Here is a 20,453-nt window from a genome sequence, read left to right on the forward strand (position 1 = left end):
GTTAATTGGCAACTTGATATAATTATAATTTTTTTGGCACAAACTTCAACTTATAAAATTTTAAAAATATAAATAGATTTTTGATAAAAGATATATAAAAAAATTAAAATATTTGATATTTTAATTTTTTAGAGAGAACGACCCTGTCTAGGTCCATCATTTACACACCTAATAGTCTCTTGTAATTTTTTAGTAATAACTTTTTTAAACTCCATTAATTAATAGTAACAATATATTAATCAGCAGCCCTAATTAAGAATTAAAATTTCTGTTTGGATCATGTGAGATTTAGCTATATAATATATAAGTTATTTTCTCTACATTTATAATGTATATGGTACGATCCATTATTGAAGCCTGAACAGTTCCCGTTTTAGTATATTATATTTAAATATTCACTGTAGAAAATTTTATAATATATTCGTAAAATAGTTTATATTGCATTGATTACACTTTCTCTTCTCGTAATCTAACATTAGGGTAAGATATACTATTTTATGTGTGTTTGATCTACTCTATCATTATTATAATTTAATCTTAGTCTATATTTGATGATTGTAAAGGTATATTAATATTCAATTTGAGCATATAAAATAATGATAAATTAATAGAATAACTAAATAAATGTTATATAGAGAGATAGGTTGAATCCAACATTGAGATAAGAAACAAAAAAGGTGTTATGGGAGCACAGATGGATTGATGGAGACTAACGGGGTGGTCATCCTTATGACAATTTTAAATTTTTATATAATTTATTTATTTTTATATTTTCTATTAATAATTTAGTTATGTCATCTAAAAAATTTATAAGTTTGCATTTAGTGTAAAATTATGCATCCATTCATGTATGAGAATAGAACAAAATATAAAAATAAATAAAATCATTTACTATTTACAAAATAAAAAAAATTAAATAAAATATTAGTTTAAATTATAAAGGAGATAAAGAAATAACAACAATGGATAAAATTATATTTATCATTAATAATAATAAAAACTAAGAAAGGATTACTTAGAGAAATAACATTAATGGATGTTTAGTCTAAAATTATATTTATCATTAATAATAATAGAACATTATTTTCATTGAACTAGTTTATGATATTTTATTTCCCTTTATATAGGAGAAAATTAATATTTATGGTGTGATAGTATGGAATGCTTTTGTGAGTAGAATAAATCCAAATATAATGAGAACTACATTGACTACTCTGCATGGATCTTTCCCTTTTCTTGGACTAGAAAAGGTAAGCCGCCTCTGACGTTGGCGGTGAGACCAGGGGTGAACCTTGGTGTTTTATTTGGATAGAGAAGCCTGATGTTGAATCGGCCGATTATAGCTAGAACCACCGATTTCATCTCCGCCAAAGCCATTTCCTTGCCTAGACAAACCCTTTCCCCAGCTTGGAAAACTGGGTACTTGAAAGGGTTTTCAGGGACATATCTGCCATTTTCCAACCATCTGTCCGGCTTGTATTTGAGACAATCGGGGCCCCAAACCCGCTCAATCCGACCCATTGCATATGGATGATAAGTCACCCTTGTCCCCTTTCTCACAAAGGTACAGTCAGGCAAAATGTCGTCTTCAAGAGCAAACTTTGAGTCGAATTGAATTGGTGGAAACAATCTTAAACTTTCACACACTGCCGCGTGTAAATAATGCATGTCTCGCAGTTGATCGAAAGATGGAAGTTGTTGGTGGTGGTCATCGCTCGATCCCACGACCCTTTCGACCTCTTCTCGAATGGCCGACTCAACTTCTGGATGTTGAGATAACAACCAGAAGAAGCTCGTTAAACCTGCGGCCACCGTGTCCCGACCAGCCAAGAGGAAACTCACGACAATGTCTCTGAGGTACTTGTCGTCATTGATTGTTCCCATGAATCTTGACAAAAGATCATTGCTGTCTGAGAAACCCTTCTCGCGCTTCTTCTTGATCATCTCTTGAGCTAACATATCCACCATTTTAATGGCTTGTTTAAGCTGTTTCTCAGTTCCTAAATTCAATGCCCTCTTGAGCTTCCATATAAAAGGTGACGATGTCAGCGCCCTTTGCGCCGATAGCTTAGTTGCTAAATCAAAAGCTTCGGCCAGCTCCGAAACGGGCAACGATAACTCGAGGCAACCAGGGTCTAACCCGAAAGAAAATTTGCAGATATTATCGAATGAAAACCGTTGAAACACGTCTTGCAAATCTAAAACTCGTTGTTCAGCGGAAATCGATGAAAAAAGAGGGAGAAGCCTAGATTGAATCTCTGAATTGACGATATCAAACGCGTGCCTTCTTATGGCAGTGCTACCAAGCTCAAGGCTAGCCATTTTCCTTTGAAACTTCCACGAATCACCATCGACGTTGAAAATACCTTTACCAAGAAGATCGCCGAGGACAGCAGCGAAAGGTTTCCCCTTTGGGTAGTTTTCAAATCTGGTCCTGAGAATGTGCTCGACGTTTTTAGGGTTTGCAGTGATGGTATTGCCGAGAGCATGGATATGGATCGTTCCGGTTGCAGATTTTCGAAGGAGGTGAGTGAACCAATCACAAAGGTTATCGAATTCTTTGGTCCAACTGGAAGTGAGATAAGCCTGGCAGATTTCACAATTACACCAGGCCTTCTTCAACCTCAAAACGAAGATCAACAAAGAAAACAAGAGGATGAAAGAGAAGAAAGTGATGCAGAAAGCAGTGCACATGGAGGAAAACCACGAGTAGAGTCCTGAGACCATTGAAGAAATAAAAAAATAAAGCTTAAGAAAGGCAATATGAGTAATGAGATGGTGAATGGAAAATGAAGAGAGATAATGGTTTTATATAGTTATATGATATTAGATCTATGATTACTTTCATAAAAGAAATGAAATTGGAGGACTAAAAACAATCCATCTGTGATTTTATTTTAATTGATCGAGATTTTACTGACGTGTATTTTCTAGCCGCTCGACATGCGAGAAAATATTTCATTGCATGAATAATACGTGCGCAAAAATAAGCAATGGGTCCATTTGCAACAGAAAGCAAAACAGCCAAATTCTCAAAAAAGAAAAAGAAAGAAGATAAAACAGCCGAATTGGACGTCCCATTTCAAGCTTTCAACCTCTGAATTAAGACTAATATATGCGAGCTTTCGTTTGCCTTTAAAATATTATATATATTATATAAAAATTTTAGGCATTAATTAACAATTATTAGATATCGGTATTAATTGAAAATAAAAATAAAATAGAATAATGATAAATTAATATTCAATTTTATGTTACTAATAATGTAAGCGGTAAAATAACTAATAAGGTAAACGGTAAAATATTAATATTCAATTTGAGCATATAAAATAATGATAAATTAATAGAATAACTAATAATGTAAACGGTAAAATAAAATAGGTGTTACTTATTACGTTAAACTATCTACCGGTTTGTTTAAAGATTACTAATAATGTAAACAATAAAATAAAATAGGCACTACCTATTATGTTAAACTACATACCGGTTTGTTTAAAGGTTACTAATAATGTAAATGGTAATATAAAATAGGCGCTACCTATTACGTTAAACTACCTACCAGTTTGTTTAAAGGTTAATAATAATGTAAACGGTAAAATAAAATAAACGTTATCTATTTTGTTAAATAAACTCTACCTATTACGTTAAATAAGCGAAACCCATTATGTTAAACTAGCTACTGATTTGTTTAAAGGTTAATAATAATGTAAACGGTAAAATAAAATAGGTGCTATCCATTATGTTAAAAAGGCGCTACCTATAACGTTAAATAAGCGCTACATATTACGTTAAACTAGCTACCAGTTTGTTTAAAGGTTAATAATAATGTAAACGGTAAAATATATACAACTTAACTGTTTGAAATATTTTTTTTAAAATTCGAAAGTATTGATACTTGTAGGTTGATGTGAGGGGTGGGATTCATTAATTTTTTCAAAAATATCGATACATCATATATCAATTATAGATATTTTAACATTCATCAATTTTTTCAAATGCTAAAGTCTCGATAACAGTCATCAAAAATCTAAAATTCTAAAGTATCAATACCGGGTACTAATAATTTTCCTGAATATGTACTAATACATATACACTAAGTATATAATAATTTTTATACTTCTACACTAAGTATCGATATTTTTACAAATATATTTTAATGGAATTTTGTAAATAAGTCACTTTCAATAACTTTAATATTCCAGATTGCAACCTACTTCTTTATTCAAAATAACATTATTGGACGCAACCTAGTATGATAATATTTATTTATAACAAAATAAGAAATTAATCTATTTTGTTATTATTTGTCATTTCAAGGTCTCATCAGCTTAAACTTTGGAAATATTTTAGGTGTCAACTAATATGTTTATAATATTGATAACAAATTAAGTAATTAACCTATTTTGTTATCGCAGATTTCTAAGGCCATCAACTTTAAACAGACGCTACCTATTACATTAAATAAGCGCTACCTGTTATGTTATTATGATTGATAATGTTTCCAATAATTAACCGGTTATGTTAAAGTCAATATTTTTTTGACGCGTTTTACATACGACAATAATGTAGACGCTATATTTCGACCTTATCATATAATAATATATTATTTATTTATTTTTCTTATTTAATTATTTATTTTACAGGCCCAAGGAGCTGCAGAGCCCGACAGAAGATTCTGGTCCAGCACCAAGCCCTCCTTCACTCATCCACAGCGCCGCATCACTCATGGTTGAGGACTCCTCGCCGTGCACGCCTCTCCAATAACCCCAGAAACGTCCGGCAATCGAGACTCATGTTCATCACCAACAACCCAACATTAGACTCCTATTAGGATTCAAAATGTAATCTAAAAACATGCTTTTCTTTTTATTATAAATAAGTGTAAAGCAACACCATTGTAAGACATTCGGATTACACGAAATAAAAGCAAAAGTTCCAAGCAGAAACCAGAGCAAAAACCGAAACCTTTTTTTGATTTTTGAGAAGAACGAAAGGTAACAGATCATACCTTTCATTGTTTTGATATCTTGCATGTTGTTTCCATCGTGTTGTTCTTGATTTAAACCCCAAATAAAACATTTTGGTCGATGACAGAGGGGTGGATCTTTCGAACTTTCAATCTCAGATCTACTCCGAGACTTATTTTTTTCAAAGAAATATTTTGGTTTTCGAAGAGAGTGGAAGAAAAGCTTTCGAAAATATCAATTTTTTTTTAGAGTTTGTCACCGATGAACGGCGGCCGACGAGGCGGCGCTACCGTATTTCTGGGTTTGGGGGTGGCCGTGTTCTTCATTGTGAAGAACACGGATGAACGTTTCAGAGAATTCTAAGGGGGCTGTTTTGATCTGTTTGGAAACTAAATGAGAAGTGTAAACTTGTTTGCTGAAATTAGTATTTATAGTATACCCGCTTGGACTGTGACCCGATCCGTATAACCCATCTGACTCGCGTGTTTTTAACAAAAAATAGGGAGTTCGCGTTTTGGTCCCCAGTTTTCAAAATATTGAATTTAGCCCCCTAATTCAATTTTTAAACCTCGATTCCATCTTAATTTGGCCACTTGATTTTCTTTATTTTATTTTTAACCATTGTCAATTTATCTATTAAATTTCTTTTTTTTTAATCATTTTCTTATTTCTTTAAATATATTTTGTTTATTATCATTATTTTACATATATTTTTTATTATTATATTATATTTATTATATATATATGTTTTTTTCTTTTAATTTGATGATGGGTTTGATTTGATTATTTTAATAGGTAGTGGTTGATTATTTTAATATGTGGTGTTGATTATTTTAATAGGTAGTGATTTGATAGATAGAGGTTTGACTATTGAATAGGTAGTGAGTTAATTATTTATTTGATTTGTTAATTCCGTTTTTTTTATTTTTATTTCATTTTTTTAAATTGTTAAATATTATTTTATTATTTCCTTTCTACTTTTTTATATTAATTTTTTTTTCATATATATGTATTTTTCACGATCTAACGGTTTTGACTTTTTAGAACTTTCAATTAATCAAGGGTAAGTAATTTGGATCGTCATTTTACATTTTAATTCAAATTTACAACTTTCTTAATTAAAGACAATTGGAAATTACATAGTACCGAAAGGGCGGTTCAAGGGTGCTAATCCTTTCTTGACCGTAACCGACTCCCAAGCCCGACATATTTCTGGTAAGACGCAGATCAGGTAAGAAATAGGGTATCCGATCAACCCATTTGTTTTAAATAAATGATCGGTGGCGACTCCAATCCATATTTTTTCTAGTCAAAGCCCAATTCCGGGGCCCAACCGAAAGACGGTTGCGACAGCTTGACTCCGCTGGGGACACAGGTAAGCGAGTCAGGCTAAGGTAATTTCCAGTTGTCTTCTTAATGAAAAATGTAAGTTTGAATTTTAAGGTAATTTTTCGATCCTTGTTACTTACTTTTGATTATGTTTTTCCGAGTAAATAGTTGAATTGACCATTTTCTAATGATTTCAGCTTTCCAAATATTTTTATTTAAAGGCTCTATACCCGAGCTCTGAACCCTTTTAAGTGAGGGTGAAAACGACGCCTTCGTGTGAATTTATTCTCCGTATGGGCCTAGCAAGTAACCTTCGGGATTCATATACCTTATGCCTTCGTGTGAATTTATTCTCCATATGGGCATAAGGGAATGTATCCTCCTGAGTTTAACTTAGTCCACACAAGCCTGTGATGGGTTTAGGACTAAGGGTCTGGCAGGTCCAAGGGGGCACCAACAAGGAGAACTCGGGTACCGTTTTTTAGAACCTAACCCGGGAGACTATGGAGAAATTAAGCCTACCCCGAAACCACATTCCGAAACCTATGACGTTTATTTAACCTTGTTGTTTTTGTCTTTTTTTCATGTATTTTACTTATTTATTTTTATATTATTATTTTACTAACCTTTTTGCCTTTGTGTTTGTTTTAAGGCATTTTGCATCATAACAAGATGTTACTGGTCCCTGAAAAGGTGTTTATTATACAAAATAATCTGAATTAATGGACAAAGGTATTGTAATACAAGAGACTAAGAACCCCGAGGTACGACTATGGTCCGAGAAGACTCAGAAAGAAAAGGGAGACAACCTTCAAGGAAGCTATGTGTCAGAGCTGGTTAGTTACGCATCTATCAGCCTAAAACAGAATAATGTGCAGGAGCTTCGAGATATCTGAGATAGTTGGAAGGATGATCGGAAACAGAAGTTTAGCCAACGGTACGGTGACATTGCACTTTTACTTCATGTTAAGACTGATGAGCCCTTGATCAGAGCCATGGTCCAATTCTGGAACCCGGGATACAGTTGTTTCACTTTTAACTGGGAGGACATGGTGCCTACTATCGAAGAATACACTACACTGCTACACTGTGAAAACATCAAACTAGGGCGAGTCTACGTTAAGCACACCAAAAGTCAGCCTTTCAAGAGTACACTGGCCAGAGTCGCGGGAGTAGACGAGAAATGGGTAATTGATCAGACTCGGCGCAAAGGCAGCGGGGAATGAATTGAATGGATCCACATAAGGCAATTAATGAAGAACCACCCTGATGAGTGGAAGACTATAGACCTTTTCGCGCTGGGTCTGTACGGTTTGGTTATTTTTCCAAAGGCTTTGGGGTGCATTGACGTAGCCGTGGTGGAATTATTTGAACAACTACCTAGACAAGTCAACCCAGTACCAGCCATCTTAGCAGAGACCTTTCGTTCTCTTAATCATTGCAGAAGAGTTGGTGGAGGAAGATTCATTGGGTGTGTTCAGCTCCTTCAAGTATGGATTTACAGTCACTTCTGGAAGACCAACGGGGTTGCTTACCGCCGATTTAGCACTACATATTCACCTTTGGGAGAATTCATCACCATGAAATGGCATGAAGGTGCTTCAAAAGAGAAGTGGATGAAAGTTTTCACTCATCTTCAGGACCGAGATATTGTCTGGAGAGCCCCTTGGTTGTTCATCAGTGATGTTCTTTTCCGGTGTGAGGGCTCTGACACTATGACCTTACTTGGACTTTGGGGCGCAGTTGGGTATGCTCCATTGTTAGCACTGAGATAGTATGGGGAACATCAATTTGTCACAGCAACCTGCGGACTATCTAGATCAGAGTTTGGGTATCACGGTAACAGCTATAAGAAGATGATCAAGGAAACAGGCGATTCATGGAAGAAAGTATTCCTGATGGATGTTGTAGCTGCCAAGAACATGCTTACCCCGGATTATGTGGAATGGCAAAGATTGAGGAAAAATGACAATATTTCGGTACCAGACTGTGAGGACACCCAAACTATGGAAGAACATCTCAAGCCTGTCCCTTCTGAACTTGAGATAGTCAAGACAGAGTTTGAAGCTGTGAATAATGAGCTGAGGCAGAGGATAAAAGAACTTGAGGCTGAGAACTATCAGTGGAAGCTGGATGCTGACTCTCAGAAAGATAAAGCAGACAAACTGGAAAATGAATAGAAAAGAGTCTGTTTCGAGCTCGAAGACTTAAGAAAGGGGTATCAAGATGCTGTCAAGGATAACTCCAAGTTGAAAGTGTCCTCCGAGTACTAGAAAGATGAAGCTCACAGCCTGAAAAGAAAGTTCGAAGGGCCTGATGAGAAAGCCTGGAAGGAACAGATGAAGATTGCTCAGAAGCGCTTAGTAGATAGTCAACGTCAAAACCAACGCTTGAGAACCCAGATGGCTGATCTGGAGAAGCAGCACGAGAGAGGTATCAAAACAATAGCCAAGTTAGAAGCTATTGTAAATGGATTCAAAAAGCAAGCGAATGAGCTTCAGATAGTGCCCTTTGATGGAGGTCTGTAGTGGCGTTTCCGTTGGGAGCAAGCACAACAAAGGGTGAAGGCTAGAGACGCAGTCATCCGAGACTTCCTAGATCAAGTACAGAAGGCAACCCATCATCTTCATGGCCTGGCCAGGGAAGCCGGAGTGGTTCGACAAGGTATTCAACCAGTGACGGATGAAGGCAGAAGACTTGTCAATCTACTAGAAGCTATTCGGGGTTTAAAAGATTTAGTCCGAGTGTACCTTTAATTGTTTTTATGTCTCTTACAAGATAAGATATTTTTGTCTAAATAAAAATTATTTATAATAATGAACACTTTTTTTTTGGATCAGTGCCTCTAAGCTGCATACATCATGCATTGCATATTTTGCATTCTATATTTCATGTTTATTTCTATATTTTCCATGTTTTTACATTCGTATTAACAAACAAAACATGTCTCAGAAAGCGAAAGAGAAAACACCAAGTCTACCACTACAGACATTAAATACGCAGCATCCACATAATACCCGAGCAAAGAAGAGACAAATGGAGGCCAGAATGGAAAAACTCGAGGAGAACATGACGAGACTGCAAAAAGAATTGGAAGACAGGATGGCTCAAAATAGTCAAAGCACCCTGGAGTCCATCAAGAAGAACCATGAGTCATTGGTTGATCAAATTATGGCCAAGTTATATGGATTACAGTAAGCTAGTGCAGTAGAGGGAGGTTCCTCCGGAGGGGTAATCATATCACCAGCCCCACAGGTGGTTATCTCACCCGAGATCATACCAACACCACAAGAGAACTCTTCTGCTGTCAAAAGAAAAGCATCATCTGTTGTAAAGGTGCAAACTTCCACAACTAATCCTGATAATCATCCAAATGATTACGGTATCCTAGATTTCGATGAAGATGACAAAACGAAGAAGATAGAAGAAAAGATCAGGATGCTAGAAGATCGAATGAAATTGGTCCAAGGGGATCATGTCTATTATGGAGTGGACGCAAGAGAGCTGAGCCTAGTTCCAGATTTGGTGCTTCCGCCAAAATTTAAAGTTCCTGAGTTTGAAAAATTCGATGGAAACAGCTGCCCATCTTCCCATATCACTATGTTCTGTCGGAAGATGACAGGATATAGAGGGAATGACCAACTTCTGATCCACTGCTTTCAGGAGAGCCTGTCCGGTTCTGCTATCCGTTGGTACAACCAGCTCAGCCGAACTCATATCAAAACATGGAAAGACTTAGCCAAGTCCTTCCTGGAATAATATAAACATATCAACGATATGAGACCAGACTGGGTTATGCTACAGAGCTTGGAAAAGAAGCACAATGAAAGTTTCCGACAATATGTACAGCGATGGATGGATTTGTCTGTGCAGGTTCATCCGCCCTTGGATGAAAAGGAGACTAGAAAGTTATTTGTACAAACTCTGAAGGCACCTTATTTCGGGCACCTGGTATAAATTACATATGGAGGTTTCTCAGATCTAGTTATGGCTGGCGAAATGATTGAGTTGGCCATTAAACAAGGGAAAATCGAAGGAGGAGGCTCTAGTAAAAAGCCTCCCATGAAGAACAAAGATTGAGAGGTCAACAATGTCGACACCTACAACGTCAACAAGAGCGTTACGGTCTCAAGCTCAAAGACCGCTGCAGTTGTACCATCTGGTACTTCTAATCAAGCTCAGAGAGAACCAAGGAAAGAAAGGGAAAGAGAGCAGTTCGATCCCATTCCCATGACATATAAAGAATTATATCAACAACTCTTTGATACTCATGCAGTGTCGCCTTACCCAATGTATCCGATGAAACCCCCATATCCGAGATGGTATGACGAGAATGCAAACTGTGAATACCATGGCGGTGTGCAAGGACATTCGATCGAAGGTTGTCTCACATTCAAGAGGCTTATACAACAAAAGCGGAACAAAAATTGGATCACTTTCAACTTTGAAACACCGAACGTATCCCAGAATCCCTTGCCTAATCACCCATAGACTGGAATTAATACAATCACCACCAGGGATGGCAAGAGAGTCAAAACCAATGTTTCAGAAGTCAAAACTCCTTTGGCCTGGGTATAGAGCCAAATGGTGAAGGCGGGGCTTCTTACACCTCAGTCATGTCCAACAAGGAATGAAGGTGGAAATTATTGCTGCTACCACGATGAAGAGGGGCATAAAGTGCAAGGATGTTCTGAGTTCCGAACATTAGTCCAGCTCATGATGGACCATAGGGAGCTGGAGTTTTACGAAGAAGTTCAGGAGTCCCCGAAAGCAGACATTTGTGCTACTGAAAGAGCATCAGACAAGAGATTCGGCAGGGGTAGTCCTTTGATCATTACCCCTAAGGCGAAGATGTCAACAGTAACTCCACAAGCAAAGGTGGTGATTACGGCCCCTCGACCTTTTCAGTACAAAGACAATCGGCAAGTGCCATGAAAGTACGGATGCCAGGTGAGTACTTCCGAAGGATGTGACAACAATGTGGGGCAAAGACAACTAGAGCCCTTCAAGGAAGATGTATTGACTATAAATGAACCTATCAAGGAGGAAGAAGCTAAAGTGTTCCTCAAATTTCTGAAGCATAGTGAGTACAGTGTTGTAGAACAACTCCACAACTTGCCGACACGCACTTCAATGTTGGCACTGTTATTAAGCTTGGAAGCACATCGGGAGGCACTGTTGAAAGTCTTGAATCAAACATTCGTGCCACAGGACATACCAGTCAGTAAGATGGATCGATTGGTGAATAATATTCAAGCCGTTAATCTCATCTCGTTTTCAGATGATGAGATTCCATCACTACTTACTGCAAGGGGCATGCTCTGCCAAGTGTATTGATTGATAACGGCTTAGCTCTGAACGTAATGCCTTTAGCCATTTTGAAAAGGCTGCCAATAGATACCTCTCATATGACGGTATGCCAGAACGTGGTCCGAGCATTTGACGGAACCAAGAGAGAGGTAATTGGCAAGATCGAGGTGCCATTAACCATCGGACCAGCCACCTACAACATTGAGTTTCTGGTGATGGATATTATGCCTTCTTACAACTGTCTTTTGGGAAGGCCATGGATTCATCAAGCTGGTGCAGTACCATCCACACTGCACCAGAAGGTTAAATTTGTTATTGATGGGGCCTTAGTAATTATCAATACTGAGGAAGACATTGTGGCAAGTGTGACCACGGAGGCCCCATACATCGAGGTAGATGAGGAGGCGGTGGAATGTTCATTCCGCTTCTTGGAATTTGTGAATGCCACCTTTGTAGCAGAAGGAAAAATGATTCCTAGACCCCGACTTTCCAAGTGTACCAGAATGGAGATCATGCAAACATTGGGACAAGGTGCCAAGACTGGAAGAGGTTTTGGGAAATTTCTGCAAGGGAGGATTGGTCCAGTCCTTCCTGTTTCAAAGCCAGATCGGTTTGGGCTCGGCTTTCAGCCCAGTTACCATGAAAGGAGAAAAGAAGTTCAGAAGAACCGAGAAAGAAGACTAACCATGTTGATTGGAAATGAACTTCAATGGGAGCCCATGACATTCCCGCCTCTTTGCCACACATTCAAGACAGGTGGATATGTGTTTGAAACCACCCCAGCAGATTTAGAGGCGGATTTGGAAGAACTGAGCATTAATGTCGTAACCACTGGAAATGCTGACGACGTCGTTAGATTTGGGATATGCCCTTTACCACCTGGGTTCGTGCCTAGCAGTTGGACGGTCGAATAACTACTTGTATTTTACAAGAATTTTTCAGAGTAATATTCGGACTGTCCCTATTTGCCTATACTCGGAGCAATAGGTGATCTTTTGTAAGGGTGAATAAATATTAGGTTTAAGTTCAATAAAAGATGAAATTTTTTTTCTCTTTTCATGGCAAACAAATTTTCCTTTAATTCCTTTTGAATTCATTATCTATCCTCTTTATTTCAATACTTCGTTTCCAGTTTCCCTAAAAACTTAATTCTTGATTATTTCGTGTGGGATATTTTTCTCTCACACATATTTTCCCATCTTTCAGATCCCCAGATAACGATAATGTAGGCACTAATGATCCTGATCCGGAGGTGGATTTTGAATCGGCCATTTATCTCAGGGAATTTGATGAACGCAACACTGAAGAGGAGTGTAACTTGCCTACTGAATTGTTGAGAATGGTAGAAAGAGAAGATAAACAAATATTGCCCCATAAAGAGACAATCGAAATCTTGAATCTGGGCACGGAGGAAGATCGAAAGGAGGTTAAAATCGGTACAACTCTTTCGACTGAAGCAAGACAAAACCTGATAGATTTACTTCAGGAATACAAAGAGGTGTTCGCCTGGTCATATCAAGACATGCCTGGACTAGACACAGATATGGTAGTCCACAAACTTCCAATTAAACCAGAATGCAAACCAGTGCAGCAGAAAATGAGAAGGATGCGACCAGAAATGCTCCTCAAGATTAAGGAAGAAGTCAAGAAACAATTTGATGCCGGATTTCTTCAAGTGGCCAAATATCCGGAGTGGGTGGCCAACATAGTGCCTGTGCCGAAGAAGGACGGGAAAGTACGCATGTGTGTCGATTACCGGGACCTTAACAAGGCAAGTCACAAAGAAAACTTTCCTCTGCCACACATAGACACTCTTGTGGACAATACAGCTGGGAGCAACTACTTTTAATTCATAGATGGATTTTCGGGATACAATCAGATCAAGATGCACCCTGAGGACATGGAGAAGACAACTTTTGTCACAATGTGGGGGACTTTCTGTTACAAAGTGATGTCTTTCGGATTAAAGAATGCTGGGGCAAACATATCAGAGAGCCATGGTAACCCTATTCCACGACATGATACACAAAGAAATCGAGGTTTATATCAACGACATGATTGTCAAGGCACAAACCGAAAACGAACATGTCGAGCATTTGAGAAAGCTCTTCCAGAGACTAAGGAAGTTCCAGCTTCGATTGAACCCTAACAAGTGTACTTTTGGGGTAACATCCGGGAAACTGTTAGGTTTCGTGGTCAGCAGAGAAGGCATTGAGGTTGATCCTGACAAATTTAAGGCTATCCAGAATCTACCTCCACCTCGAACACAAAAGGAGGTCCAAGGTTTTCTGGGCAGATTGAATTACACAGCACGGTTCATATCTCAGTTAACCGATAAGTGTGATCCAATCTTCCGACTTCTCCGAAAGAACAGCCCTGGGGCATGGAACGAAAACTGTCAGATCGCATTCGAGAAGGTGAAAGAATACTTATCTCATACTCCTATTTTAATGCCTCTCATCCCAGGCAAACCTTTATTCTTGTACCTTTCCATATTCGAGAACTCAATGGGTTGTGTCCTGGGTCAACATGACGAGTCTGGAAGAAAAGAAATAGCCATCTACTATCTGAGCAAGAAGTTCACTGATTGCGAGGTAAGATATCCGCCTATCGACAAAGTTTGTTGTGCTTTAGTTTGGGCTACAAAAGACTCAGACAATACATGTTGTATCACACCACTTGGTTGATTTCCAAGTTAGATCCTTTAAAATACATGATGGGTGTACCTGCTCTGTCTGGAAGGTTAGCCCGATGGCAGATGTTATTGTCTGAATTTGACATTGAGTACGTGAGCCAGAAAGCCATAAAAGGAAGCGCCATATCGGATTTCGTAGCAAGAAGAACCAACGAGAATTATAAGGCACTAGACTTTGATTTCCCAGATGAGGACTTGATGGCTTTATCTTTAGAGGAAGCAATTACTTCAACAGACAGTTCCTGGAGAATGTACTTCGATGGGGCATCCAATGCATTAGGACATGGTATTGGGGCAATATTGATCTCTCCGGAAGGGAGTCACTACCCATTTACCAGCAGACTAAACTTCGATTGTACCAACAACGTGGTAGAATACGAAGCTTGTGTCTTAGGAATTCGAGTTGCGCTAGGGCAAAGTGTAAAGACCTTGCGAGTGTACGGAGATTCAACATTAGTAATCTATCAGCTCCGTGGAGAATGGGAAACCAAAGATACAAAATTGATAGAATACCGGAAGCTAATGTTGGATTTGCTCGAAGAATTCGATGAAGTCACTTTCCACTATATGCCAAGAGAGGAAAATCAAATGGCTGATGCTTTGGCTACCTTGGCAGCCGCATTCAAACTTGGCGGGGAATCTGAAATGATGCCAATCGACATGCAGTCGTATGAGTACCCGGCTCATTGCTACCAGATTGAAGAAACAAAAGACACTAAGCCTTGGTACTACGACATTTTGCAGTATATCAAGCATCGAAGTTATCCAGAGGAAGCCACTGAAATCGACAAAAGAACCATTAGAAGGATGGCAGCTGGGTACGTTTTTGATGGGGAGGTCTTATACAAGAAAAGCCATAGTCAGGTTCTGTTAAGATGCGTCGATGCTGAAGAGGCGAAAATGATAATGGAAGAAGTACATGACGGAGTTTGTGGAGCATATGCAAATGGACATATGATGTCGAGACAAGTAATGAGATGCGTATATTTCTGGTCCACACTGGAAGGTGATTGCATCAACTATGCTATTAAATGTCATAAATACCAGATTTACGGAGATAAAATAAATGTTCCACCTCATCTGCTTCATGTCATGACATCACCATGGCCTTTCTCCATGTGGGGCATGGATGTTATTGGGCAAATCCATCCGAAGGCTTCAAATGGTCATCGTTTCATCCTTGTAGCCATCGATTATTTCACCAAGTGGGTAGAAGCTACTTCCTATGTCAGTTTCACTCAATCTGTTATCTGTAAGTTTTTGAAGAAAGAGATCATATGTCGGTATGGTTTACCTGAAAGAATCATTACCGATAATGCTACAAACTTGAACAACAACATGATGAAGGCTGCTTGTGAGCAATTCAACATAAAGCATCACAATTCTACTACCTACAGACCAAAGATGAACGGTGCAGTAGAAGCAGCAAACAAGAACATTAAAAAGATAGTGGAGAAAACGATCGAGACCTACAAAGACTGGCACGAGAAGCTGCCCTTCGCTTTGTTCGCTTACCGAACCTCGACAAGAACCTCGACTGGGGCAACTCCATTTTTGCTGGCATATGGAATGGAAGCAATGTTACCCATTGAAGTAGAAATCCCATCATTACGGGTCTTGACAGAAGTCAAGCTGGATGACGCGGAATGGGCTCAATCCAGATATGATCAGCTAAATTTGATAGATGAGAAGAGACTGAAGGCCATTCGCCATGGCCAAATCTATCAGAAACGAATAATTCGAGCACATGACAAGAAGGTACGCCCGAGAATATTCCGAGAAGGAGATCTGGTGCTAAAGAGAATTTTGCCAGTTCATAAAGATTTCCGGGGAAAATGGACGCCAAATTGGGAATGACCCTATGTTGTGAAAAAGGCCTTTTCTGGAGGAGCCCTTGTCCTGGCCGAAATGGACGGACCTGACCTACCACATCCCATCAATTCGGATGTAGTTAAGAAATACTTCGCTTAGGATGAAAACCCGAAGGGGCGTCCTAAGTCGAAAAAAAAAACAACAAAAAAAGAAAAAAATGAAAAATATTTAGGGTGAAAACCCGAAAGGGCGCCCTAAATTGAGAAAAAATGAAAAAGAGAAAAACAAAAGAAAAGAACAAAAAGGTGGGTTCAAGTTGAAAACCCGTAAAGGGTGTCTTGCAACCAATGATGGGTCCAAGTTGAAAACCTGAAAGGGCGATTTGGATAATTCAAGAAATCCAGACAGTTGAAACTCCCCGACATCTGAAAGTTTCACAGGAAATGTTGCACTCTCCTGAATGTTGTCGCATTTTCAAAGATCCATTGGCAAATGTTGTATTCAAGGACACCTAACGGCTTTTCAGCTCAGAAGTGCCCACATTATCGAAATCTAATACACTCATTTATACCTCATCATGTCTTCACCTTCCAAAACGTTTGTCATGTATTATTTGTTCTTTTTCCCTCGTGAATAAAAGACAATTCTTTTCTCTACACCAGTTCCTTTTAAGCATCTTAGATTGAGCTTAAACTTAGTGATTTGTTATTTGTGTAAAAGATATTCGTATATTACTGTACAAAGGTTCATTTAAAAGTATAGGTACTTGGAAGCCGATCAAGGCTCATGCATATAATTGAGATGGTCGAGAAGTATTTTCCCAGATCAATGATAAAAAACAAACATCAGATTGGAACATTTGAAGAATTTAAGATCAGGGATCGAAACTTCATCAAGGTCCCCTTAACTTTTTCAAGTCTTAGCTAGAGACAAAATCAACTTCGCAGCGAAGGATATTGAACTCGAAGCAACACAACTTGATCGACAGTAGATTTTAACTTCACGACAAAGTATATCTAGCTCAGAGTCAAACATCCATGATTTCAACTCCACGACGGAGGATATCACTCAAGACAACACAAGTTCAACTTCACAACGAAGGGATGGCTAGTTGTCAATAACAATCTCGGAGCCGGTATTAACTTCATAACGAAGGATATTGGACTCCAGACAACGCAAGTTCAACTTCACGACGAAGGGACCGCTGGTTGTCAACAAACAACTTCCCAATTTCGGAGCCAATTTCAACTTCACAACGAAGGATATTGGACTCCAGACAACGCAAGTTCAACTTCACGACGAAGGGACCGCTGGTTGTCAACAAACAACCTCCCAATTTCAGAGCCAATTTCAACTTCACATCGAAGGATATTGGACTCCAGACAACGCAAGTTCAACTTCACGACGAAGGGACCGCTGGTTGTCAACAAACAACTTCCCAATTTCGGAGCCAATTTTAACTTCACAACGAAGGATATTGGACTCCAGACAACGCAAGTTCAACTTCATGACGAAGGGACCGCTGGTTGTAAACAAACAACCTCCCAATTTCAGAGCCAATTTCAACTTCACATCGAAGGATATTGGACTCCAGACAACGCAAGTTCAACTTCACGACGAAGGGACCACTGGTTGTCAACAAACAAACTTCCCAATTTCAGAACCAATTTCAACTTCACAGCGAATGATATTGGACTCGAGACAACGCAAGTTCAACTTCACGACGAAGGGACCGCTAGTTGTCAACAAACAACTTCCCAATTTCAGAGCCAATTTCAACTTCACAGCGAAAGATATTGGACTCCAGACAACGCAAGTTCAACTTCACGACGAAGGGACCGCTGGTTGTCAACAAATAATTTCCCAATTTCGGAGCCAATTTCAACTTCACAGCGAAGGATATTGGACTCCAGACAACGCGAGTTCAACTTCACGACGAATGGACGGCTGGCTGTCAACAAAATTTCGGAGCCGATTTCAACTTCACAGCGAAGGATATTGGCCTCGAAACAACGCAACTTACATTGGATTTCAACTTCACAACGAAGGATATCCAGTTCCCATACCCTAACAGATAGACTCAACTTCACGACGAAGGAGTCATCTGTAACACCACAACTCTAAAGTCTTCAAGTTAAGTTTTCACCTTCGCGACGAAGTATCTTGAGCCAAAAGACGATTCAGAGGCCACTTGCCAAAAGCTTTGAGCTCGTTTCCAACTTCGCAACGAAGGATTCCGTGCTCAGAATTTTCCTGTTTTTACTCAACCTCGTAACGAGGGAGTCATCTCATATTGACAAACCAGTTTCAATATCGGATTTCAACTCTACTATAGAGGATATTCGATATGGTCGAAATTTACGTCATTTAATCTTTGCCCTATTTTCGTTACACGATAATGAGCAAAGAGAGGCAGATGTAGACGCTATATTTCGACCTTATCATATAATAATATATTATTTATTTATTTTTCTTATTTAATTATTTATTTTACAGGCCCAAGGAGCTGCAGAGCCCGACAGAAGATTCTGGTCCAGCGCCAAGCCCTCCTTCACTCATCCACAGCGCCGCATCACCCATGGTTGAGGACTCCTCGCCGTGCACGCCTCTCCAATAACCCCAGAAACGTCCGGCAACCGAGACTCATGTTCATCACCAACAACCCAACATTAGACTCCTATTAGGATTCAAAATGTAATCTAAAAACATGCTTTTCTTTTTATTATAAATAAGTGTAAAGCAACACCATTGTAAGACATTCGGATTACACGAAATAAAAGCAGAAGTTCCAAGCAGAAACCAGAGCAAAAACCGAAACCTTTTTTTGATTTTTGAGAAGAATGAAAGGTAACAGATCATACATTTCATTGTTTTGATAGCTTGCATGTTGTTTCCATCGTGTTGTTCTTGATTTAAACCCTAAATAAAACATTTTGGTCGATGACAGAGGGGTGGATCTTTCGAACTTTCAATCTCAGATCTACCCCGAGACTTATTTTTTTCAAAGAAATATTTTGGTTTTCGAAGAGAGTGGAAGAAAAGCTTTCGAAAAAATCAATTTTTTTTAGAGTTTTTCGTCGATGAACGGCGGCCGGCGCCGATTAAAGGGGGCTGTTTTGATCTGTTTGGAAACTAAATGAGATGTGTAAACTTGTTTGCTGAAATTAGTATTTATAGTATACCCGCTTGGACTATGACCCGATCCGTATAACCCATCTGACCCGCGTGTTTTTAACAAAAAATAGGGAGTTCACGTTTTGATCCCCAGTTTTCAAAATATTGAATTTAGCCCTCTAATTCAATTTTTAAACCTCGATTCCATCTTAATTTGGCCATTTGATTTTCTTTATTTTATTTTTAACCATTGTCAATTTATTTATTAAATTTCTTTTTTTTGTTAATCATTTTCTTATTTCTTTAAATATATTTCATTTATTATTATTATTACATATATTTTTTATTATTATATTATATTTATTATATATATATGTTTTTTTCTTTTAATTTGATGATGGGTTTGATTTGATTATTTTAATAGGTAGTGGTTGATTATTTTAATATGTGGTGTTGATTATTTTAATAGGTAGTGATTTGATAAATAGAGGTTTGACTATTGAATAGGTAGTGAGTTAATTATTTATTTGATTTGTTAATTTCGTTTTTTTATTTTTTATTTCATTTTTTAAATTGTTAAATATTATTTTAGTATTTCCTTTATACTTTTTTATATTAATGTATTTTTTTCATATATATGTATTTTTCACAATCTAACGGTTTTGACTTTTTAGAACTTTCAATTAATCAAGGGTAAGTAATTTGGATCGTCATTTTACATTTTAATTCAAATTTATAACTTTCTTAATTAAAGACAACTGGAAATTACATAGTACCGAAAGGGCAGTTCAAGGGTGCTAATCCTTCCTTGACCGTAACCGACTCCCGAGCCCGACATATTTATGGTAAGACGCAGATCAGGTAAGAAATAGGGTATCCGATCAACCCATTTATTTTAAATAAATGATCGGTGGCGACTCCAATCCACATTTTTTATAATCAAAGCCCAATTTCGGGGCCCAACCGAAAGACGGTTGCGACAAATAATATTCCCGGTTATTACCATTATTATTACCAACACAAATAACATTTTCGGTGAAAACATATAATATTTCCGATAACGTTTTTAATCGGTTATCTATTTAACCAGTCATATCATTTTTTAACCGTATTTTAACCGCCTCACATCACAACCTCTTATTGTATCTTTTTATGTGGTTTTGGCTGTTTATTAGTAATGATTCCGAATTTATTTTGAGTTAATTTATTTCTCATTTTCCTTGAAT

The 20,453-nt window shown here is 38.0% G+C and overlaps 1 protein-coding gene across 1 annotated transcript; it reads right to left on the minus strand.

Moving 5' to 3' along the window:
• Window positions 1-1,209: 1,209 nt before the first annotated feature.
• LOC120194260 (cytochrome P450 94C1-like) lies at window positions 1,210-2,741 on the minus strand. The gene has a single exon (XM_039196622.1). It carries the CDS (start codon window positions 2,725-2,727, stop codon window positions 1,210-1,212), a length of 1,518 nt encoding a protein of 505 aa, XP_039052553.1. The 5' UTR covers window positions 2,728-2,741.
• Between the last annotated feature and the right edge of the window lie 17,712 nt (window positions 2,742-20,453).

Source organism: Hibiscus syriacus, unplaced genomic scaffold (genome assembly GCF_006381635.1).
Source record: "Hibiscus syriacus cultivar Baekdansim isolate YM2019G1 unplaced genomic scaffold, ASM638163v2 tig00116997_pilon, whole genome shotgun sequence".
NCBI lineage: Eukaryota > Viridiplantae > Streptophyta > Magnoliopsida > Malvales > Malvaceae > Hibiscus > Hibiscus syriacus.